The 26,948-nt window shown below is 37.5% G+C and overlaps 1 protein-coding gene across 1 annotated transcript in view; it reads right to left on the bottom strand.

Annotated features, from left to right (window-relative positions):
* The window catches only part of LOC141399041 (uncharacterized), a 460,530-nt gene that overhangs the window by 37,980 nt on the left and 395,602 nt on the right, over nucleotides 1-26,948 (bottom strand). The window contains exons 6-7 of the mRNA XM_073977023.1: nucleotides 16,377-16,468; nucleotides 3,950-4,075 (exon numbers count right to left, since the gene is read on the bottom strand). Coding sequence (XP_073833124.1) covers nucleotides 3,950-4,075; nucleotides 16,377-16,468 — 218 coding nt within the window. The remainder of the gene's footprint in view (nucleotides 1-3,949; nucleotides 4,076-16,376; nucleotides 16,469-26,948) is intronic.

The following is a 26,948-nucleotide window of genomic DNA, read 5'->3' as shown; positions in this document are numbered from 1 at the left end:
TTCTCACCAACGCAGTAGTAAAGCAATGTCGACCTCCCTCACTCCTACTGTTCAGAATGGGAGTATCTCACGACATCTCGATGACTTGATTATACGGATGATATCTGTCTTCTCTCTCACATCAATGCCATGAGAATTAATAAAACCAGTACAGAAAACATCATGCTACAGGGTCAAGTAATTGAATATGTCGACAATTCTGCTATATAGGAAGCACTGTCTCAACGAGTAGTGGTGCAGAAACTTACTTACTTAGCAGACCCTTTATAGAACATTTGTTCCATAGGCCGAACTAAGAAAAGATCTCCATTCCTCTCAGTTTGTTGCTTAATTTTCCCAATATGGGATATGGAGTTTTCTGATTTCACCATGCGGACCGTATTTATACGTCTTTTTAGCGGGTTCATTATCATTCATTCTTATGACATGACCAAGCCAACGCAATCGTCGTATCTCGATACGTTTAACTATACTGATGTCGTTGTGTAGCGATAACAACTCGTAGTTCATTCGACGTCGATATTCACCGTCAACGCAGATTGGCCCCTATTTCTTTCGAATAATGTTTCTCTTAAAAGCACCTAGTACTGCCTTATTTGCTCTAGCAAGTACCATACATTAGCATGGGTAGTATCAGTGTTTTGTAAAGTTTAACTTTTGTTTAACTAGATGCGGCTTTTTTAACTGCTTACTTAAGCTAAAGTAGCATCTGTTGTCCAATACAATTCTTCTCCATAGTTCACAACTAATGTTCATTGTATGGTGGTGGCGAAGTAGTCAATGTCTTTAACTACCTCAAAATTATAGGAACCAACTTCCACAGTTGGTCCCAGTTCTATGGACGCATTGCGCGTCGGCCAGACCCACTTTAGCAGATTCTCCTTCTTTAAGTGATCGGCACATGATGTCTATATCATCAGCATAAGCAAGTAACGTGTGACTATTGGTGTAAATTGTGTGCTTTCTTTTAACATCTGCATCTCGTATAACCTTTTCCAGCAGAATGTTAAATAAGTCACACGAAAGAATGTATCCTTGTTTGAAACCTCTTCGGCAAGGTTCTTTTCAATTTTAACTGAGGACCGGGTATCAGTTAAAGTCATCTCACAAAGCCGAATGAGCTTTGCGGGAATGCCAAATTAAGATATGTCTTGAAATACCTCAGAGCGTATGGGACTGTCGAAGGCTGCTTCATAACTACCTGCAGATCATAATAGATCTGCAAGTTTAGGTTTTTCCAGGATTTGCAACAAGGTAAATATCGGGTCAATGATGGATTTCGGAGGTCTAAAGCCGCTTATTTCATTGACCATAGCCTTTAGTCATTTACACAATATCCCTACCACTATCTTACAAGCAATAGGGAGCAGACTGTAACGTGACAAAATGTTCATGTACATAATACAACAACTACTACCCTTTATAACGAGAGTTTTAACTAGGGCTGAGGTAAGTTCAGTCGCTGCCAGGGTTAGCTCAAGGACCCACAAAAAACCTTAAGGAAAAACACGAGTTATGATGATTTAATTCTTTATTATCACCTCTCCTGGTGTCTAAATTATGAGAAACATGGGCGTGTTCATGTACTCTTGGTTTATTTATCTAGTACGACAATTCTAATCTTTCGTACTCGGGTAACTCCAGCACTTGACCTTGATCCTTGGTGTTAAAACAGCGCGAAATAAAGTGATTCAGAATTATTTCCCCTCAGCTTGAAAAGGGTTCACATTTCTTTACACCGAAGTAAAATAATTCTATAATATCGGTTGTCAAATATGATTCGATATTTCGTGATGCACGTATACCAATGGCAAGTACATCTTTAACGGAAATTTCCATAGTACGTTAATGTGGGTAACGTGTATCGGCCTCGTTACACCTTACCATACAGAACCAGTCATTCAGTAACAAACCTACACTACGTAAATACTACCCACTCGGAGAGAAATAACGTCTGAGGCAAGCGTGATTTGCATTTCAGTGCAACATCAAAGATTCATTGTCATTGCCTGGAACAAAATACTGTTCTAAATCCTCTAACTTACACTTCGGTGCTAAAGCCTTGGAAATACTTTTGACCCATAAAGTTGTGGTGGCTAATACATACATAGGGCTTTCGAGTCAGCTGTTCCACAGGGCCTTCGGGTCAGCTGTTCAACTGGGTCTTCGGGTCGGGTGGACTTGCTCCTGAAAAAACGTGTACTGTCGTAAAGGGGTCGGCGTCGTTACAAGAAAAATCAAATCGATTCGAGAGGTGGTCTTAAACTGCACTTTTCCGAAATTTTGTGTAGGGGATACCCAAAGGTGTGGACCGATATATTCGAATTTGATATATTTCTGGTATAAATATTACGATATGCACAGTATTGATCCATATCAAGAGTATGGAGTCTTCGAGAGTTATCGTGCGCATAATTTTTGCGACAATTTTTGAACTTTTTTTAGGGTGGTACCTGGAGGAGTGGACCGATTCGGCCCATCTGCGAACTTAAACTATGTTTGGACAAAATATTACGAAGGCCATAATTTGGACGAAATCGGTTTATCTGTTCGAGAGTTATCGAGCGCTCCAGCCTGACGGACGGACATTGCTAATCGACTCCTAATTGCCTGATCCGGATTTCGTCCAAACATACTTGGGGTCTAAAACCATTATTTCGATGAGGCACATTTCCACATTATGGAAGTGTGCATACCCTCCCTCTTTAGCATAAATGCTGATGTTATAAAAATAAATTCATGTGACGATGCTAAGCCCGTTAAACCTAACCCAGCTTCAAAATGAAAACACGTTGCCTCAGCTACTTGTGCAGAACACGTGAATCAAATAAAATATTAAAAACAATTACACCAAGTTTTTTATGACAAATTTTTATGCTCCTCTTTATCAGGTGTACGGTACAACGAACTTAAGACAGATTGATATCAAGTAACACGTGAAGTGCTCTTCGAATAATTCTCCTCAACATACATAAGTTTAAGCTTGAAAATATGTTGTCATGTTGTTGGAAGCACACATGTCGTCGCAGCATCTTATCTCTCCACGTTACATGAAGTTTTTTGTAAGTATAAAATGTGCTAATTGTGCAGTATTTGCTAAGGATATTCCGTTGACATGTGTCAATAAAACAAAGGGGCCATATCTACTGACAGCAGCCCAACACTTATGTGTTCGAGTGTACCACGTGGGAAATGTGACATCAATCAAAGTGATAAATTTAATATGCAGCTCCCTAAGAGCTATTCTTTGTCATTGTTAACAAACGACCGGTTCAATCGAGAGGGAGAACGGCAAGTGAAAAAAACGGCAAAACATAAATATTCCATTTAAAGGCGAGACGGCAAACACAAAAACATATATTATCTCCCCTCTTGTTCAAGGTCGCAGGCGACAGTAACTGAAGGCAACCATTTATTGTCTACCTTGTAATTTTTTTTTCATTTCCTTCTTAAGTTAAAGAGATGCGCGGCGTTACCATAACGACCAGAGGTATTTTCTTCATTTCCTTTTTGTTGTATTGTTCCTATTGCAAGCGTACACAATACCATTTAACTTATATCTTTCTCCACAACAACAACAAAAGATTTGTCTTTTTTTCATTTGGCTGCGAAGCTATGAATGCAAACAAAAGACTTTTTTGCCACAAAATTTATGTATTTACATTTGTAGCACATCTTTATGTTTGTGTGTCTTTTTTTGTCGTGCAAACATATTTTTTCGTCGCCTCCATTATTGTCCTTTCTTTGTTATGGACAATTTCGTCGCTGTCCTTTTTATGTTGACAACAATCGCTTTAACTTTATTAATCTCTTTGTCATTGTTTAAAGTGCCACAACCGCATGTTGATGCTGCTTTATTTGAATGGACGTGTCTGTTATTTTTGTTGTTGTTGTTGTTTAATTTCTTGTATGTAAGTGGGAATCAAGCAAAAGGAAAAAAAAAACTTACCGTTGTCTCATGCGTATATCCGCTCGATGTTCATACAGCATTACAGCTAATGGTTCTTCAGGTGGCCGCAATTCTTGCGAGGTCCTTATATAGAGATATGACAGTAAAACGGTGGGTGCACAATACCTGCAAAGAGGGAGAGTGGTGGGGGAAGAATGAATTAAAACAAGAGTGTTAAAATTTATATTTATATCAACATTAAATATGTATGTTGTATGTATGTATGTTATATGTTAATATTGATTCTCATCTCATGTTCCCATCACGAGATGCTCGCTCGACATGAACATGGAGGTGAATGGAAAAATCTTGATATATTTATTTGTTTATAGAATAATTAATGATTGTCAATACCCCTTGAAAGCTTGAAAGCAACCTAAGTGTGAACTTTAACGACTTTAACACGGCAAAGTCAAAGTTATTTCTATCTGCTTTTTCTGCATCTGAGGAACTTTTGAAGAGAAAATCGCTAGTAACCCTACTCCTCATAGATACTTTTCTTCAAAAGTTCATTACAATTCAGGCTCCTCACACACATTCTTGGTGATAATAGGCGAACACGCCATAAATAATGAAGTATACACTCATAATATAAAAGTAAAAAGAATCAGTCGGCTTTGCGATAGCTAAATACCCTCAGCCTATGACTGAACAAAAAGAAAAACAAGTAAAAAAGCGTTAAGTTCGGCCGTGTCGAACTTTTTATACCCTCCACCATAAAGTATTCTGAACTAAAACGGAATAATTATTTTCTTTCCTGTCCACAATTTTATGCGGAAATATTTTGTGACCACTGATACCTAAATAAGGTAAAAAACATAAAAATATATTCATTCGGTCGAGAACCTTATATTGGGTTATACCAAAGTGTGGACCTATGTTTTTCGTGGAGAAGTTTTGTGACCACAGGGAACCTCAAATGTCGAATTGCAGATACTTTGGTCAACAATTGTAGCTATAATGCAAAAAACCGAAAATCGGGAGGAACCGTTATATGGGGGCTGTACCAAAATATAGGGGGGCTTTACAAAAACATGGACCTATTTTGACAGTTTTTGGTGGAGATGTTGTGTGACCACTGGGAACCTCGAATGTCGAAAATTGAAGCTAAAATCCTCAAAATACCGAAAATCGGGAGGTACGGTTATATGGGGACTATACCAAAACATGGACCTACTATGTTCACAGTTTTTAGTTGAAATGTTTTGTGACCACTGGGAACCTCAAATGTTCAGTTGCAGGTAGTTTGGTCAAAAAATGTAGCTAAAATCCTCAAAATACCGAAGATCGGAAGGTATCTTTATACCAAAAAGTGGTCCGATATAGCCCATATTCGAACTTGACCTGCCTATGTCAAAAAGACACTCGGGTGCAAAAATATAGCCCTCTAGCTCAATTATTGCAATGGCTAGAGTGATTACAACAGACTTTTATCCTGATCAAGAATATATACTTTATATCGACGCCTCCAAACAATAGTATGCTAAGTCGACTTAACATGTTTTCAAGTTCTTTACATATGTATTTATATTTATTTACAATCCGAACAGAAGTTATAAACAAATATTTCCTTAGCATAGTACTGAAGGTCAAAGAAATTTCCAAACTTTTAGAGCTTGTCCTGCACAACTCGCTTTTCAGAATTAGCAAACTATTATTTGGAGGTTTCGAACGTCCTTTAACTTAAATTCTGTCTAATTTTGGTAATGATCGGTCAATCCGAACAGAAGTTATAAACAAATATTGACTTAGCATAGTACTGAAGTTCAAAAAAATTTCCAAACTTTGAGAGCTTCTCCTGCTAAACTCACTTTTAAGACTTAGCATACTATTATTTGGAGGTGTCGATATGGCCGCAAATGATTAGTTCGATGTGTTACAAACAGAAAAACAAAGTTAATATACTCTCCATACTATGGTGGAGGGTATAACAATAGCAGGAAGGGTATAACAATAAAGAGAAGAAGCATTTTCGTATGTTACAGAAAAGGTTTTGGAAGTTTGCAGAGTATTTTTTGGCTTTTGTGGGTAAGTCATCATAAACCATGGTCCTATTTATTCCATTGACATATCCAATTAACACAGTCAACAAGAACAATATCCTCTCTCCCTCAAATATTACAATAACACAACATTAGCTGGGTTTTCGGAACTTTCGCGCCATTATCGGTGGAAGTATAGAGAATTAAATTATATAAATTATAGCATTTTTATGAATTTTCTAGAAATTATGTCAGGAAGTATGGACTTGCCCACGAAACAAGTAAAAAAGTATCAGTTGGCTTTGCCGACAGTGATATACCCTCAGCCAATGTGAATTGAAACTTTCATATACGGACAGATGGAATATATTTAAGGTATTTTCAGAATTTTGTGACCCTTGTGGACATTTTAACTTACCGACAAAAATTTGGATTAGGATTAAAGTTAAAAAGTGTTGCGAAGGCGGCACTTAAGAAGAATACCGATGTGGGTCATTTTAGAAGTTAAACAAAATTTGGACAAAATATTAGGAAATCCAAAGTTTAGACCAAATTGGTTTGCTCCGTTCATGATATATCGTGCATACCATTTTAGTGGGGGAAGTACCGGAAGTTGTGGACCGGTATTACCCATCTTCGAACAGAAACTAAGTTTGGACAAAATATGACGAAGACCAAATCAAACTGATTCGAGAACAGGTCTTAGAGTGAACTTATCCGAAATTTTGTGTGGGAGGTACGCGAATCAGATATATTACTTACTTACTTAGCTGGCCCATTACAGAACATTTGTTCCATAGGCCGAATTAAGCAAATATCCCCATTTCTCTCTGTTTATTGCTTCGCTTTCTGCAATACCGCGCCTTTTCATATCTCCATCCACTTGTTTGCGCCGTCTATTCCTTGGCATCTATTCCATACGGCCAAGCGACCCGTATTTATACGACTTTTTAGCGGGTTCATCATCGCTCATTCTTATGATATGGCCTAGCCAAGCCAATCGTTACATCTCGATACGTTTAACTATATTGATGTCGTTGTATAGCAGATACAGATCGTGGTTCATGCGACGTCGATATTCACCGTCAAAGCAGATTGATCCGTAGATCTTTCTCTCCAACACACCAAGCACTGCCGTGTCTGCTTGCGCAAATACCAAGGCTTCGGAACCATACATCAGCACCGGTAGTATCATTATTTTGTAACGCGTTATTTTTGTTTGACGAGATGTGGCTTTGTTTTCAAACTGCTTATTTAAGCCGAAGTAGCATCTGTTGGCCAATACTATTCTTCTTTTTATTTCACATTTGATGTCGTTTGTTGTGTTTACGGCGGTGTCTAGGTAGACGAAGTCTTTTACTACCTCAAAATTTTAGGAACCAACTTCAACAGTTGGTGCGAGCTCAATGGATGCATTGCGCGTCGACACCATTAACTTGGTCTTCCCACCGTTTACCGCCAGACCCACTTTAGCAGATTCTCCATCGACCTTCATAAAGGAATCAGTTACTTCTTTAACTGGTCGTCCCATGATGTCTATATCATCAGCATAAGCAAGTAACATGTGGCTATTGGTGTAGATTGTGCCACTTCATTTGACATTTGCCTCTCGTATAACCTTTTCCAGCAGGATGTTGAAGAGATCACACGAAAGGCTGTCTCCTTTCCTGAAACCTCTTTTGGAACAAAACTCTTCGGAGAGGTTCTTTCCTATTTTAACTGAGGATCGAGTGTCAGTGAAAGTCATTTTACAAAGCCGAATGAGCTTTGCGGGTATACCAAATTCAGACATGGCTTGTAATACTTTTGAACGTAGTGGGCTGTCGAAGCCTGCTTTATAATCGACAAAAAGGTGGTAGGTGTCGATCTGCATCTCTTGGGTCTTTTCTAGGATTTGCCGCAGGGTAAATATCTGGTCAATGGTGGACTTGCCAGGTCTAAAGACACATTGGTATGGTCCAATTATTTCGTTGACCATTGGCTTTAGTCGTTCGCACAATATCCCTGACACTATCTTATAGGCAATAGGGAGAAGACTTATGCCCCTATAGTTGGATCATACAGTCTTATCTCCTTTCTTGTGGACGGGACATAGGATGCTCAGGTTCCAATCGTCGGGTACGCGTTCTTCCTGCCAGATGGTGCTAACTAGTTGATGCATACACCTTATCAGCGCGTCGCCTCCGTATTTAAACAGCTCGGCTGGTAAGCCAACGGCTCTTGCTGCTTAATTATTCTTCAGCCGGTTGATTGCCGTTTTGACCTCATCTTGGTCGGGCGGTATACATTCTATACCATCTTCTGGGATTGGATCTGTGGTATCATCGTCTTCGCTACTATTGGATACCAGCAGATTGGAGAAATGTTCCTTCCATATCCTGAGCACGCTATCTGTATCTGTTACCAGATTACCTTGCTGGTCTCTACAGGAGGATGTGCCTGTACTAAAGCCATCTGTTTGATGTTTCACTCTTTGGTAGAATTTTCGGACTTCATTCTGGCTCCTGTACATCTCGATTTTTTCACACTCCCGCTTTTCCATTTCTCTCTTTTTCTTGCGGAAAAGACGTTTCTCTTCTCTCCTTTTCTCCCGATATCTCTCTCATGCGCTACGCGTTGCTACTGACTGTAAAGTAGCTCTATATGAAGCATTTTTCTCTTCGGTAGCAGCACGACACTCCTGGTCATACCATGAATTCCTTTGTGGAGGTCTCTGGAATCCAAGTATGGATTTTGCGGCTGTTTGCATGGAGTGGGTAATATGTTGCCATTGTGTTGTTATGCTATCGGGACAAGGAGTGCTCGCGTTAAGCAATTGGGCTAGTTGAGTGGAATATGCTGTGGCTATCTGTTGTGTTTGCAGCCTATCGATGTCCAACTTCCGCGTTGTGTCTGTTCGTGCTTTATTTGCAACGTTTAGACGGGTACGTACCTTTGCTGCAACAAGGTAGTGGTCCGAATCAATGTTTGCGCCTCGGAACGATCGTACATCCAAAACGCTGGATGAATGTCTTCCATCTATTACAACATGATCAATTTGATTACTTGTTCTTTGATCTGGAGACAGCCAGGTGCCCTTATGAATATCGAATTTCCCGACTGTTGGGCCAAAGATATTCTCCTTTCCAATTTTGGCATTAAAATCGCCTAGAATGATTTTAATGTCATGGACAGGGCAACGGTCATATGTTTCTTTTAAGCGCTCGTAAAATATATCTTTGGTCTGTTCGTCCTTTTCTTCAGTGGGAGCATGAGCGCAAATAAAGCTGATGTTGAAGAATTTAGCTTTTATTCGAATTGCAGCAAGTCTTTCATTCACTGGAGTGAAGCTGGATACCAGATGTTTTAGTCTCCGACTAACTACGAATCCGCAACCAAACTCATGCTTTACGTCATGGCAGCTATAATACAGTGCGTCACCTTTAGGTGTTGTTGTGACGCCTTTCCCAATCCATCGTATTTCCTGTATGGCAGTAATATCGGCCTTGTACTTTCAAGTACGTCTGCCAATGCGAAGACTGCACCTTCTCTATGAAGAGTGCGAACATTCCAGGTGCAGATTCGCAGATCATGGTCCTTAAAACGTTGGCGGGGTTCGTCAACTTTAGAGGGGTTTGTTTTTCTCTTCTTTCGTTTTTTCATAGTATGATGTTTTTTCTAGGGGAGGGTTACTAACCCGACGCCCAAACCCAAGTTTTTAACGTTCTTATGGGAGAACGCGCGGCACATGTTAGCTCACTACCTTTGATGGGTGTTAAAGGCAGTTCCCCAGGTGACACCACGGGGAGGTCAGTGTCCACTTGAGATGAAAGAGGGACCAAGATAAATCCTGGGCTTTGCCATGTTAAAGCCGGTCAAGACCGTTGCTTGGAATCATTCATTCCCTACGTCACCCAACAGCAACAAAACTATAAGAAAATTAAATTTTTGTCGATTTTTCTTAGATTTTGGTTCATAGATACCAAACCGTTCAAAATTTAAAGAAACAACCAACTACTAAAGTGTACCTGAAATTTCAATACATAACTTTCTGGAATAAACAAAATTTCATGGAGCCGTTCTGAAAGGTCAGAATGGGTAAAAAGTCTTAAATAATCGATTTTTCTCAGGTTCTCGTCCATAGAGCCTAAAACGTTCAAAATTCAAGGAAACAACCAACTACAAAAATATATCTGACATCACAACAGACTACTTTTAGGAGCATACGAACTTTCTCTGAATCGATCTTAGATGTCAAAATAGCAAAACACCAGAAAAAAAATGTGTTTTTAATAACTTTTTTCTCGTTCAAAATTCAAGGAAACAACCAACTACAAAAATGTATCTGACATCACAATAAACAACTTTTTAGAGCATACGAACTTCCTATGAATCGATTTTAAAAGTAAAATAACAAAAAAAACTAAAAAAGTGTGTGTGTTTATATATTTTTTCTCGTGCTTTAGTCCATAGGGTACGAACCGTTCACAATTCAAGGAAACAACCAACTATAAGAATGTATTTAAAATTGTTGACCTTGAAGATGACCTTTGATGGATTTTGTGTATTGGCAAGTTTTGTTCCTTATGACAGGTACTACAACTTTGCCTCGGAGTGGAAACTAAAATTCTTAATGGTTTGGGAGATATGAGCCCGAAAATATGATCATTTTTGATACCAGGGCCTCAGACTTTTGGAAGCCCATAACCCCGAAATTCGGAGCGATGGGACGAAACTACGAGACACGTGTCTTCGTTTTTTTTTTGGTTTTCTATCATACTGCGGTGCCAGAATATGGTTAATTTTTTATAACTCAAAAAATTACTCACAGTGAAATTTACTATGAATATATTCCTAATTTTAAAGAGAACAAACATACGAAAAGTATGTTACAGAAAAGGTTTTGGAAGTTTCCAGAGTGTTCCAATTTATTCCATTGACAGATCCAATTAAAACAGTGTACAAGAACAAGATCCTCTCTCTCTCTCAAATATTACAATAACACAACATAAAAGCGTTCACACGAAGTGGGTTATTTTATCTTTTCTCTGTTACTAATATTTAGTGAAATTCTAATTTTAGTGAACTAGAACTATGAACAAAGTTTCGTTTTCGTAGAATGATGCCCGAAGGTGTCTTCTTTCAGCCCATATGTACTTTTGTATTAGTTCCGTTTCGTCAGTTGCACACTTTTTATACCCTCCACCATATGGAGGGTATAATTAAATTTGTCATTCCGTTTGTAACACATCGAAATATTCGTCGGAGACCCTATAAAGTATATATATTATTGATCAGCATAAAATTCTATGTCGATTTGACCATGTCCGTCCGTCCGTCCGTCCGTCTGTCTGTCTGTTGAAATCAAGATACAGCTCGCATTTTTAAAGATAGAAAGTCCAAATTTGGTACAGAAGTTTTTATTACTTGCAGGATGGTTGGTATTGAAAATGGGATATATCGGTCCACGTTTTGATATAGCCCCCATAGAACAGTACCTCCCGATTTTCGGTATTTTTAAGGTTTTAGCTTCATTATCCCACCAAAATGGCTGAAATTTGGTACGTAGTCTTCTTTAGGGGTATAAAACTTTCCCCCAGAATTTTGTCGGTATCGGTCCACACCTTCATATAGCCCCCATAGAACGGTACCTCCCGATTTTCGGTATTTTTAAGGTTTTAGCTTCATTATCCTACCAAAATGGCTGCAATTCGGTACGTAGTCTTCTTTAGGGGTATAAAACTTTTCCCTCGAATTTCGTCGTTATCGGTCTACACCTTCATATAGCCCCCATAGAACGGTACCTCCCGATTTTTGGTATTTTTAAGGTTTTAGCTTCATTATCCCACCAAAATGGCTGAAATTTGGTACGTAGTCTTCTTTAGGGGTATAAAACTTTCCCCCAGAATTTTGTCGGTATCGGTCCACACCTTCATATAGCCCCCATAGAACGGTACCTCCCGATTTTCGGTATTTTTAAGGTTTTAGCTTCATTATCCTACCAAAATGGCTGCAATTCGGTACGTAGTCTTCTTTAAGGGTATAAAACTTTCCCCCAGAATTTTGTCGGTATCGGTCCACACCTTCATATAGCCCCCATAGAACGGTACCTCCCGATTTTCGGTATTTTGAAGGTTTTAGCTTCATTATCACACCGAAATGGCTGAAATTTGGTACTTAGTCAACGTTGGTGGTATAAAACTTTCTCCCAGAACTTTGTCTGTATCGGTCCATGCCTTCATATAGCCCCCATAGAACGGTACCTCCCGATTTTCGGTATTTTGAACGTTGTGGCCTCAATATTCCACCGAAATGGCTGAAATTTGGTATTTAGACTTCGTTGGGGGTACTCAAGCTTCCCCTTTAAATTTGTCGGTATAGGTCCACGCCTTCATATAGCCCCCATGGAAAGGTACCTCCCAATTTTTCGTATTTTGAAGGTTGTGTCTTCAATATTCCACCAAAATGGCTGAAATTTGGTATTTAGTCTTCAATGTGATATAAAACTGTTCGCCAGAAATATGTCTGTACAGGTCCACGCTTTCATATTGCCCCATTTCTGACTAAAATTCGTCGGTATAGGTCCACGTTTCGATATAGCCCCCATAGAACGGTACCTCCCGATTTTCGTAATACTGAAGATTGTGACGTCAATATCCCACCGAAATGGCTGAAATTCGTTATTTCGTCTTCCAAGAGTTATAAAATATTCCAGAAGAGTATTATCAGTATAGGTCCACGTCTTCCTATATCCGCATAGAAGCTAACTTCTTGATTTTCGGTATTTTTTAAGTTTTAGCCACATTCTCTTACCGTAATATACGAAATTTGGTACTTAGTCTTCTTTGAGCCTAAAAACTTTCCGTCAGAAATTTGTCGGTATTGATCGACGTTTTGAAATAGCCCCCACAGAATGGTGCCTCACATTGTTTTACCGAAATTGCTGAAATTTAGTATTAAGTCTTCTTCATACACGAAAGAAAACTAATTATTCCATTTTATTTCAATACAACTTGTGGTGGAGGGTATAACAAGTTCGGCCCCGCCGAACTTAACGCCGTTCTTACTTGTTTAATTTTGTTTTTTTTTTTTTTAAATTACATCGGTGAAAATGTGTGTTTTCCCATACATACCCTTAACCCATATAAATTATAGCTTTTTTACACAAATGGTCATTTTTTAATATATGAGTATTTATAAGAGTTATATGAGTTTTATAAAAACCCAAGGAGTAATTTTGGAAAAAAATTAAATTTGTCAAAGAAATGTTTTCAAATTTTGTTTTGCTATTGTTGAATATTCAATCAAATCATAAAATAAATTCCAACAACAAACTCACAGGTAACTGTGTTGATGTTATTTCAACTTACAGAAATCGATGATTTCTTAGTTGAATCGTGCTGTCAGCTTGCAAATATTTTGTTCTGGTGTTTTTTTTTTTTTTTTTTGGAAAGCCGAAAAGTGAACATCATCCTCATTAATATGAGAATACTCGATGCTTAAAGAGTTCAGGTTTTCACTAGAAAAATCATATTTTCAAAAACTTAAAAGCCAATTGATAATTCCCTTCGCCGGGATGAAATCATGATATTGGTAGCAATCAGTAAATCAGGCTGTCAGTGCGTTTTGTAAACATTACTCTCTGTAAAGAAAGTAATGATGACGTTAAGCCAATGGGGGAATACTCCAGACTGAAGCATTCGTTTTGAATTTTTTCCAAGATGGTTTGGTTTTTAATTTTTGTATTTTATGGTTTGTTTATTTGTGTTTGACATTTTTTAAAAGGCACCGTGACACAAAATGGACGCGGAAATCTGGGGCAGAGATAATACCTTTTGGGGATGAAAGCCCTTCGTGAGTATATTAAGAATCCCCAAGGACAGATACGCCGTGAGTCGAACTTCCGAGTTTTGGCGTGATGAAGTTTCTGCTCAAGACCCTGTAAGGCATCTGAAAATGGCGTTATATATTTGTTAACTATTGCTTTAGCTTATTTATGAATTGATATGTCTTCAGTCAAATCGAATGATGATTATTATCGTATAGCATTTCGACCTTCTAAATCGCTTCCTTCAATTGCCTTTTCGTCCCTTATTTTAAGAACCGCTATAAAAGTACCACAAGATGACATTTTTCAGCTTCGAAATGTTCTCCAAAAATGTCGCTCAGAAAATTTTTGACAACTAATCGATTTTGTCGCGTTTTCATGGCCATATTTTGAACACCTCATAAGCAGCACATTTTCCATATTTTGTGTTGGAGGTACTCGAAGGAGTGGACATATATAGACCTAACCAATGTCTTGTAGAAATATTACGATATGAAATGTATGGATCCAATCGGTTACTGCATTCGTGAGTTATCGTGCACATATTTTTGGCGAAAATATTTGAACTTTTGTGGGGGAAATAACCGAGCGAGTGGACCGATTAGTCCATCGTTGAAATTCATCTAGGTATGGACATAATATCACGAGAACCAAATTTTGGACCGTATCGGTTAATGGGTTCGTGAGTTATCATGCGCTCCAACAAGCCGGACAGACAGACAGACGCACAGTGGTCGAAATCACTGATCTAGCGGCGGGAAATTAATAAGGTTCAAACGATCGGAGATATGTTTCTGAAATTTTGCACAAACTCAGTTTATGTTCGTGGGTAATATTGGACTAAATATGGACAACATCGGCTAATATTTTGGTATAGCCCCTATATAACCGTACCTCCTGATATTCGGTATTTTTAGGATTTAAGCCACCCTTTCCCTCCAAATTTGTTGCAATTTGGTACTTAGGGTTTCTTGTGGTCACTAAACTTTTCCACCAAAAATGGTGAACATAGGTCAACGTTTGGGTATAGGTCCCTTCTTAGGTACCTCCCGAGGAGGAGGATTTAAGCCTTATTTTTCGCCCAAATTAGGTCTAATTTGGTATTTGGAGTTCCCAATGAACACAACCATTCTCCACCAAAAAATGTGGACCCAGGTCTACGTTTTAATATTGCCCCCATATAACGGTACATCCCAATATTTGATATTTTGAGGATTTTGTCAACATTTACATACACAATTAGCTGAAATTTGCCATTGGAGGTTCTCGTTGGTGAACATATGTCAACGTTTCGATAGAGCCCCCATATAACTGCACCGGCTGATTTTTGCTATTTTGAGGATTTAAGCTATATTTTCCATGCATTTATCAGCAAGATTTGCTATTATTTTCTGTCAAAAGTTGATTATTCGGAATCTAGGAAGTCTAATTTAATTTGTCGAAAAAGAATTGAACTGGACTTGAGAGAACTTTTGTAGTTACGCTACATTTAACAAACGTATATTACACTAAAAAACACAAGAAAAATAATAATTTTTGAAAATTTATTACTATATAACTATGTATGTACCTCCAGGCCCCAAATATTTTTTTCTCATTTAATGTACACCCTCCCCTATTAATTAAAAATAAATTTTGTTTAGTTTTATTAGGAATTTATTTAACAATTAAACAAATATGAAGTTTGATATTTTGCAACCATTATCTTAAAATCTGATGCAGCAAAGTTTCTTGCATTGGATAGTGAATAGCTGAGAGAATATTTACAACAACAACAACAACGTAAAAAACAAAATTTTAGTCAACACAGTGTTTGTAAACAATACAATGGAAATCTACATGTCCCAAGATAAGGGATCCCGAATATAAGCGATTAAAATTTTACGTTTATGTCACAATTCTGTTACTTTTTTTTGAGTTATCAACAAAAATCGCTAACATTGTAAAATTGTGAATTATAAGTTTAAATATATAACAATTCCATTTCTTACCCATTGTTTCTTTTTCCTGTCTATATACAACAGTCAGACTAATTCTTTTTTACTTATTTTAATTCAGATTCGTATCTCGTGACATCTTCTTCAGATGGATGTTGAATATATCAATCGATAGAGTTTCAAACCACGTTAGGAACTGACTTGTTCGCTATATTATGCACTTGGTCTTGGCCTCAAAGGGCAGACGAAAACAGTTTTCTTTTCCATTATATTGCGCAAGTTGGTCAACTGATCAATCCAGAATATGGCAAGTCTAAAGAAACATTCATATACCTAAATAATTGTATGGACCATATTTTGTTAGTTCGCATGCTACGCACGACACTGTACCGTGTTTCCAAAAATAAACAGACTTATTTCTCTGTTTTTTGGAACGCAATACGTCTTCTTAGCTGGTAATTATTTGTCAGTCCTTTTACCGATGTCTTTTTTCAATCTCGTATCCCTGTACATATTTTATTTGGATGAGTTTTTATTAATCATGGGGCGTATGATAAATTTTCATGTTTTCAATAACCATAAGCTCAATTGTATTGGAAAATAACGTTTACATAATGAAAGGACAAACATTTATACACACTTTTAATTCAACAACATACTATTGTATTGTATTTGCGTGTATGTGATCGATAAATACTTACATTAGGAAAAATAGTCCTCGGACATATTCGTGCATGTCATCCATTAAATTAACCACACACAAACCAACGCCATGTAGACGTGGAGAGAATTCCTGCAAAAAAAAATAAATGCGTCAATTCAATAAATTATACAGATTCATTATGTATGAAATGACATAACAAAATCTGAAAGGAGAATAAGTTAGTTTTACATACCGAACCCATAAATTAATTTTTAAGTTCATATATATATATATAATTGTTCCACAACATCCCATAGGGACAAGGGAGACCTTCTCTCATATCAATGAGTGCACCCCGATTCATATTAGCTCAATGATATGGGACCTACAGTTTATCGCCGAGTCCGAACGGCGTGTCTAAGACACCACTTTTGTAGAGAAGTTTTACATGGCTGAAATACTCAGGAAATGTCGCCAACATTACTGAGGGGTATTTTGCCACCGTTGAAAACTGTTTTGATGTTGCCTGGCCGGGGAATCGAACCCACGACCTTATGTGTGCAAGGCGGGTGTGCATACCATTGCACTATTTTTGCTCATACCATTCAAAATAATCCAAACTTTTGATATTTTTAAATTTAACAATCATGTGCGTCGTGAACAAACATCTGGTTTGAAGTATGTATGTGTGGAAATGTGAACTATCGACGACATTCAATTGGACAATTCAAATCCACTAAATGTGTTTATAATTAATTATTGACATTGATACAGCAACAGTTCCAATGACGATACAACAGAACTTCAATGATATTCAATGGAATCTATCAAAGAAACGACAACTTGTTTATTTGTACTCTTTAGATGTGTATGTCATTCTTGTTGAAGGGTCACACACACGCACACTAATACAAATAGTTGTCGACATTTGGGATTTCATGCAACACGCAATACATTTCTCAAAAAAATAAGTGCGTTCGAATGTGATAGACATATCGTCTGCTCCGTCGGAAAAGGTCGTAAGTCCCTTTTCATAAATTTTTCAGGTGGAAGAAAAAAACATTCCAGCGCTTTCGGTATTAAAGATTTTACTATGATGGTAAAAACAGAATTCTTCGTTTATTTATTCCGCTTCAATACCTGTACTTTGTTTTATAAAATTCCGTCGCGTTTGGGAGATAATTGGATGTCTTGGGACTTACGACCTTTTCGTTATACAGTTTTTATTTTTGTAGGAACTTACGACCTTTTCCTACAATTTAAGGATTGTTACAATGTTTTTTTTTTTATAACCTCAGCATTTATGCTAATGAGGGTATATACACTTTCATACGGGCAAAATGTGCCTCATCGAAATAATGGTTTTAGACCCCAAGTATGTTTGGACGAAATGTGTTTCAGACAATTTGGAGTCGATTTAGCAATTACCGTCCGTCTGTCTGGCTGGCTGATGCGCACGATAACTCTCGAATGGATTTATCGATTTGGTCGAAAATTTGGCTTTTGCAATATTTTGTCCAAACTTAGTTTAAGTTCGAAGATGGGTTATATCGGTCCACTCCTTCCGGTACCTCCCCCACAAAAGTTCGATTTGGTCCAAAGTTTGCACATCGTGAAATTTCTACCAAACTTAGATGAAGTTCCAATATGGACTCAATCGGTCCACGCCTTCGGGTACCTCACACACAAAATGTCAGAAAAGTTCAGTTTAGGACCTGCTCTCGAATCGTTTTGATTTTTGTTGTAGCCCCCCAAATAACGGTATAAGTTTCATCAGGGGCAAGTCCATACATCCTGATAAAATAGCCTGAGAGGTGACACTGACACCGTGGGTAGTGGTTGGAGCACAAGATAACTCTCGAACGGATCTGCCGATTCGGCACACAATTTGGTATTCGTAATATTTTGTCCAAACTTAGTTTAATTTTGAAGACAAGCCATTTTGGTCTACATCTTCAGGTGCCTCCCCCACGAAAGTTAAAAAATGTTCTGAAAAATTGTGCGCACTATAACTCTTTAAGGGAATGACCGATTTGGTCTATACTTTATACATCCTAATATATATACCACATATATATCAGGTTCGATTATGTACTATATTTGTCCACTCCTCCGGGTAAGATCTGCTCTCAAATGACGTTGATTTTTGTTGAAGCAACTTGCATTCGCTGCCTCAATTACGACGCTAAATGCTTTTTCAGGGGCAAGTACATATTTCTTGAGAAAACAGCCCGAAAGGGGTACCATATGTAGTGGCTGGAGAGCACTATAACCCTCGAACTGATCAACCGATTTGGTTCAAAATTTGGCCTTCGTCATAATTTGTTCAAACTTAGTTTCAGTTCGAAAATGGACCGGTATTGTCCACATCTTCCGGTACTTCCACCAAATGTTTAAAAATTTCACTAAAATTATATGCACGATATCTCTTGAACGGGACAAACAATTTGGTCCAAACAATATTTTGTACAAATTTAGTTTATCTTCTAAAATGGCCCATATCGGTCCTCCCCTTGGGGTACCTTCCCCACAAAAGTTCAAAATTATGTCTAAGTGCAGTTTAGGGTCTGTTCAAAGCTCCTTTGGAAATGTATACCGATGCTGTTCGTTGTGGTCCTGTTTACAACGACATTATGTTTTCCGTGGACAAGTCCATGCTTAATGGCGTACTGGTCTAAAAGTTATACGATGACGCACTGATATGACTTGTGGGCGCGATATCTATCGAAAAGATATGACTCCCAAAATAAATTCCACTTCCATAATGAGCTATGTCGGTCCATTCTTTCAACTACCTCCTCCGCAACACTTTTGAACATTAATCCACATTTTGACGACAAGTTTAAATGTCCAAAAAGGGCCACAAAATTCGGGAAAAAACCGTAAATACATTTGATCTGGCGGTAGATGAAAGTTTAAATTCACATAGGCTGAGGACATATCTCTGTCGGCAAAGCCGACTGATACTTTTTTACTCGTTTTTTCATATGTTTTAAACCTCAGAGGGGTCTTTTTGTTCCCTTCTCCTATAAAATGCGATCGTATCAGATCAAAATATTCCACAAATTTGTTCGTCATCAATTTTTACTATAAATCCTAGAATACACCAAAACTCTATATCTTACACTGTGCGAAACGAAAATTATTAACCGTATTATCCCCCCCACAGCGTGATACACGACCAAAAAAAAGAAGATACGTGTCCCGGCGTTTTTCCCTATCACTTCAACTTTCGCGGTTATGGGCCCCCAAAGATTTGAGGCCTTGATGTCAAAAGGGATCATTTTGTCAGGCACATATCTTCTAAACCACTACGAATTTGGGTTTACTAGTCGAAGAAAAGTTGTAGCTCTCGTCTTAAAGAATAATAATTGTGAACACATAAGCGCGAAAGTTGAAGTGATAGAGAAAAACGCCGGGACACGTATCTTCTTATTTTTGGTCTTGTATCACGCTGCGGTGTCAGAATATGGTTAATAAATCATGACTCAAAAAATTACATACAGTGTTAACCTAAGTCCAGAAATTTGCAAAATTAAAAACATTTTTTAAGGTTAAGGGCGTACTTCATATGAGTTTTGGCAAAATTGTCATACAAAAGATAATTTTTAGAGGAATGGTGTCAAAGACAAAAATACCAAGAAAATGTTAAGATTATCATTGCACTTTAGATACATACATATATGGTGTTTTGGCAAATTTACTGACAAGAATGCGAGGACTATTTTGTTTTAAACAATTAACCCTCGTGCGAGTCATAAAAGAGTTATTTTTGGTCCCTTTTTCCACAAATCTTTAAAATCTCCTATAAAATGTGATCGTATCAGATAAAAATATTATAGAAATTTGTTCACCATAAAATTTTATTATAGGCCCTAGAATACGTCAAAACTCTAAATCATACCCAAACTCCAGCTAGGTGGCCCTATACTGTACTCTAACATTTTGAATAGAAAAAAATCTGTATATATCTGCAAGACAAATTATCACATACTTACTTACATAGCTGACCCATTACAGAACATTTGTTCCATAGACCGAACTAAGAAAAGATATCCAATTCTCTCTGTTTCGTGCTTCGCTTTTTGGAATACCGCGCCTTGTCATCTCTTCATCCACATGTTTGCGCCATCTATTCTTTGGCCTGTCAATTCAGCGTGCACCGCCATGTGGCTCGAATTTATACACCTTTTTAGCGGGTTCATCATCGCTCATTCTTATGATATGGCCTAGCCAACGCAATCGCTGCATCTCGATACGTTTAACTATATTGATGTCGTTGTATAGCAGATACAGCTCGTGGTTCATACGACGTCGATATTCACCGTCAACGCATATCGGTCCGTAGATCTTTCGAAGAATTTTTCTCTCAAACACGTCAAGCACTGCCTTATCTGCTTGCGCAAGTACCCAGGCTTCGGAACCATACGGGTAGTATCAGTGTTTTGTAAAGCGTTATTTTTGTTTGACGAGTTGTGGCTTTGTTTTAAAGTGCTTACTTAAGCCAAAGTAGCATCTGTTGGCCAATACAATTCTTCTTTTTATTTCACAACTGATGTCGTTTGTTGTGTTTACGGCGGTGCCGAGGTATACGAAGTCTTTTACTATCTCGAAATTACAGCAACCAACTTCAACAGTTGGTCCGATCTCAATGGACGCATTGCGCGTCGACACCTTCAGCTTGGTCTTCTCGCCGCTTACCGCCAGACCCACTTTAGCAGATTGTCCTTCGACCTTCATAAAAGTATCGTTTACTTCTTTTACTGATCGTCCCATGATGTCTATATCATCAGCATAAGCGAGTAACATGTGGCTATTGGTGTAGATTGTGCCACTTCTTTTGACGTTTGCCTTTCGTATAACCTTATCTAGCAGGATGTTGAAAAGATCACACGAAAGGCTGTCTCCTTGCCTGAAACCTCTTTGAATACAAAACTGTTCGTAGAGGTTCTTTCCTATTTTAACCGAGGATCTCGTGTCAATTAAAGTCATGAGCTTTGCGGGCATACCAAATTCAGACATTGCTTGGAATACATTTGAACGTAGCGGGCTGTCGAAGGCTGCTTTATAATCGGCAAAAAGGTGGTAGGTGTCGATCTGCATCTCTTGGGTCTTCTCCAGGATTTGCCGCAGGGTAAATATCTGGTCATTGGTGGACTAGCCAGGTCTAAAGCCGCATTGGTATGGTCCAATTATTTCGTTGACCTTGGGCTTTAGTCGTTCGCACAATATCCCTGACACTATCTTGTAGGCGATAGGGAGAAGACTTATGCCCCTGCAGTTGGAGCATAAAGTCTTATCTCCTTTCTTATGGACGGGACACAGGATGCTCAAGTTCCAAGCGTCGGTTACGCGTTCATTCTGCCAGATGGAGCTAACTAGCTGATGCATACACCTTATCACCTCCTGCTGCCTTATTATTCTTCAGCCGGTTTATTGCTGTCTTTACCTCATCTTGGCCGGGTTGTATACATTCAATACCATACCAAATGCTCTTTCCATATCCTTAGCACACTATCTGTATCAGTTACCAGATTACCTTGCTGGTCTCTACAGGAGGTTGTGCCAGTTCCAAATCTATCAGTTTGATGTTTCACTCTTTGGTAGAATTTTCGCACTTCATTCTGTTTCCTGTACATCTCGATTTGTTCACACTCCCGCTTTTCCATCAATCTCTCTTTTTCCTGCGGAAAAGACGTTTCTCCTCTCTCCTTTTTTCCCGAAACCTCTCTCTGATTGTAAAGTAGCCCTATATGCCGCATTTTTCTCTTCGGTAGCAGCACGACACTCCTGGTCATACAATGGATTCCTTGGTGGAGGTCTCTGGTATCCAAGTACTGAGTTTGCGCCTGTTTGCATGGAGTGGGCGGTGTTTTGCCATTGTCCTGATATGTTATCGGGACGAGAAGTGCTTTGATTAAGCAGTTGGGCCAGTTGATAGGAATATGCTGTGGCTATCTGTTGTGATCACAGCTCACCGATGACCAACTTCCGTGTTGTGTCTGTTCGCACTTTGTTTGCTACGTTTAACCACATATGAATGATAAGGTTCACAGCCCACCTCGACTATTTTCATATCTTATTGTCAAAATTGACATTGAAAAACAGAAATCAATCAAAAAATTAAAAAAATACGTTTTTCTCTTGCAATCTTTGTTCGGTTTAAGGTCATGGTAATAAAACAAACTTTTATTTGGTTTTATAATTTCGACGATCATCACCAGGAATATTTGATTGTTGTTTTTTTATATTATAAATAAATAAATAAATATTGAGAGAAAAAATGTCCAAATAGGGTCACTTTTTTCATAACTGAAAGCTGTGGGATTCTATAAAAAATATTTGACACTATGCAGTGTAAATTGATAAAATGTTTTGCAGATTTTTGGCCAGGTTTATCGGAAATTTGAGCACTGTTCATTGGGACATATTATCAATTCCATGCAAATGTTTGCGTTTTGTTTTTGATAGTACTTGAAGACTTGTGTTTTGAAAGTAGTAATTTTGATTAATTAACATTACCACATAATTTGTCCACAATGAAAGGATTTTTTATTTTTCTTTGTAGCTTTCAGCAAAAAGGTTTTGAATTTGATGTTTATTTTATCTATTTTTTACTTGCGGAATAAATGTTCAGTAAGGTCCAATCAAGTTAAATAAATAAAAATTTAATAACACTGAAATATTTAAAAATACCTATGTGCGGGTAGTTCTATGTTTCATTTACGCTATTTTTAGGTTTTATTGAACTGAAATATTGATAAAACAGTTGGTATATCAATCCCTCGTTTTTTTTTTTTTTTTTTTTTTTTTTGACAGCACCATGAAGTGCACACCGTAAATTTGTCATAAACATGGTATTTTTGTCCTTTATTTCTTTACAAGGGATTTAATTTCATTGATTGCAGGAAATATTTACAAAATATTTTGTGAACGCTTTATTGTGTATCCCCCGACCTTTTTTTTTATATAGATGTTGTTTATGCCATTTCTGGTTGTGTTCTATTGAATACGAAACGAAATCAATTACTCAAGTATTTTGCAAAAAATGCAAAAATATATACAAGGGTCATTGTTCAAAAAACATAAAGTCAATTGCTGAAAATAAAAATTGTAAGGCAGCAGTGGGAGGGTTATTAGTTTCTTGTACCAAAGATAATATATATGATGAAAAAGTGACAGCGGGAGATACATAAAGGCAATTTTAGCTCTCAGTTCACTGAAAAGTTAAAGGTTAAAGTTACGATTTGTGTGTTGTAGCGCATTGAGAGCATCAAAGAATGTTTTGTGTTTACGAAATATACGTCGTCTTAAATTTCAAACAAAAAACAGTTAAGGCTACAGTCTGATATTTCAATATTAATAATTCAATTAATTGAGGTAGAAATTGGTCTAATAAAGATATTAGGTGCATCACGTGGCGTAATGGTTAACATTTTCGCCTTCCGCATAGAACGTCATGAGTTTATTTCAGTGATTGCTCATATTAATTTACTCTCACTTTTGTCTTTCTTTGTGAAATACATTAAATTTTAAATGTAATACATATTTTTTCACAAGAAACACTAGAAAAATACCTTCAACATCATCCGTTTTGTGATTTTTCATTTTCCTATTTGTACAAATATGGTTTACAATTCTTCCTCTCAAAACATTCTAAAGAATATTTCCTAGAAAAACAAAGGTTCTACCTTGTTTCGTACTAAAATGTGAAATATGTGTCTTTTATTGGATTTTATTGTATTTTTCTTTACACTTTGTATTCGTTGTACAGTAAAACTAAAAAGTAAATTAAAAAGAACTATTCGTGATATTAAAATACATTACAAATAAACGCGTGAAGTATGAAGAAACAGTGTTTGGTTGCATAATTCTAAATGTCTTCTATTTCTTGTACTTCGAAACTCTCAGTGAAATTTTAAGAAATGTTCCAATTCTTCTTTAACCAAAATGTGAAGGTGAAGGATTTTGAGAGATTCTGACTCAGTATAAAATCATGTAAAATTTACAGTCCAAAACTTAAACAAAAATTCCCATCTTATTCTGAGACTCATAGTTAAATTTTGTGTGGAACTTTTCTTCTTTGACACTTTTCATCTAGAACCAATTTTCATGTTAATATCATGCATCAAGTCGAAAAACGAAGGAAAAAATTTCATAAAAAATTGGAAAATATTTTCGTGTTTTTTCGGCAAAATTTATACTGATATTTGCAGCATATTTTAATGAGAGACTTCATTTCTTTGGTGACCTTGGGTGAAATTGGCGAAAAATATGTTTGTCTTTCACCTCGTCTCTCTAAAGTTATTTTTTGTGTGACAATTTTGAATATTTCGCGGTGGTACATGAATTTTCCGAAAAACAATCTTCTAATACCCTTTCTACATTGTGGTGTAGTGTATAAATACCTTTAATATTAACCCTTTGTGATTTTGTTACACCCTCAGCATTTATGCTAATGAGGGTATATACACTTTCTGTCTGGCTGGTGCGCACGATAACTCTCGAACGCATGAACCGATTGAGTCCAAAATTTGGCTTTCGTTATATTTTGTCCAAACTTAGTTTAAGTTCGAAGATGGGTTATATCGGTCTACTCCTTCCGGTACCTAACCACAAAAGTTCGAAAATGTTCGGAAAATTTGTGCGCACGATAACTCTTGAAGGGAGTAAACGATGCTTTGCATATCGTAAAATTTCTACCAGACTAAGATGAGGTTCCAATAAGGACTCAATCGGTACCTCCCACACAAAATTTCGGAAAAGTTTAGTTTAGGACCAGCTCTCGAAGCGCTTCGATTTTTGTTGTAACATCTTGTATTCACCGCTCCCATACGACGGTATATGTTTTATATGTGGCAAATCCATACTTCCTGAGAAAATAGCCTGAAAGATGCAAAAAGCCCCTATGACACCGTGTGTAGTGGTTGGAGCGCGAGATAACACTCGAAAGCATCTGCCGATTTGGTCCAAAATTTAGCCTTCGCAATATTTTGTCGGTCCACTCCTTCAGGTAGCTCCCCCACAAAAATTCAAAAATGTTCGGAAAATTTGTGCCCACGATAACTCTTGAAGGAAGTGACCGATGTAATCCTAACATATCTACCAGATATAGGTCAGGTTCGAATATGGACTATATTTGTCTACTCCTTCTGGTACCTCTCACACAAAATTTCGGATAAGTTCACTTTAAGACCTTCTCTGCGAATCTCTTTGATTTTTGTTGAAGCGATTTGCATTCGTCCATATTTCTTGGGAAAACAGCCCGAAAGGTGTAAAAAACCCCTATGTCACCATATGTGGCGGTCGGAGAGCACGATAACTCTTGAACCGTTCAACCGATTTGGTCCAACATATGGTCTTCGTCATATTATATCCAAACTTGGTTTCATGGGCAGTACTGGTCCACAACTTCCGGTACTTCTCCCCAATATTTAAAAAAGGTCACTAAAATGCTAGGACGATATCACCTGAATGGGGCAACCAATTTTGTCCAAACTTTGGATCTCCTAATATTTTGTCAAAATTGAATTAAACTTCTAAAATGGCTGACATTGGTCCTCCCTAAGGGTACCTCCCCCACAATAGTTCAACATTAGTGCAGTTAATACCTAATCCACATTTTTGTCGGAAAGTTCAAATGTCCTAAAAGGGCCACAAAATTCTGAAGAGACCTTAAATACATTCGATCTATCCGTAGGTGAAAGTTTCACTTCACATTGACTGAGGGTATATATCTGTCTGCAAAGCCGACTGACTCTTTTTTTAAATGGTTTTATTTAGCTCACCCCGTTTGTTTTATTATTTATTCGTGGGTCGAATTTAGTAATTCAAATTTCACCCTCTTCCTGTCAACCGATTAATCTGAAATTTTGTATACACTTTGGATTTTGGTGACAATACAATTATGTTTATTCATTATCATTATAAATTCAAGATGGCCGCCGCTACAAAATGGCGGATAACGTAGGGTTTATCAATCCCATCAATATGGGTATCAAATCAACAAGCAGAATACAATATACTATAAAAAATTTAAATCCAAGATGGCGGCCGCTACAAAATGGCGGATAACGTAGGTTTTATTAATCCCATCAATATGGGTATCAAATGAAAGGGCTTAACAAGCAGAATACAATATACTATAAAAAATTGAAATCCAAGATGGCAACCCAACAAAATGGCGGATGACGTAGGTTTTATCAATCCCATCAATATGGGTATCAAATGCAAGTGCTCAACCAGTAGAATACAATGTACTATATAAAATTAAAATCCAAGATGGCGGCCTCTACAAAATGGCGGATAACTTAGGTTTTATCAATCCCATCAACATGGGTATCAAATGAAAGGTCTCTACAAGTAGAATACAATTTACAATGCAATATTGAAATCTAAGATGGCCGCCGCTACCAAATGGCTGATAACAATTTTGACTTGGGCTTGACAAGAAGAATACAGTGCACTATACAACCTCAATATTTAAGATGGGCGCAGCCACTAAATGGCGTATAATTAAGATTTAAATTTAGAAATTGACTGTGTGGCGTTAGGGTGGCTAAAAATGATACTTCGTTAGCGGTACACCACCCAAGTTAAGGTGAAAGGTTAAAACGCGCCGAGAACTGTA

The sequence above is a fragment of the Musca autumnalis genome, unplaced genomic scaffold, assembly GCF_047663935.1.
Source record: "Musca autumnalis isolate F117 unplaced genomic scaffold, ASM4766393v1 scaffold_3, whole genome shotgun sequence".
Taxonomy (NCBI): domain Eukaryota; kingdom Metazoa; phylum Arthropoda; class Insecta; order Diptera; family Muscidae; genus Musca; species Musca autumnalis.
This window is presented reverse-complemented; position numbering and strand designations above follow the sequence as displayed.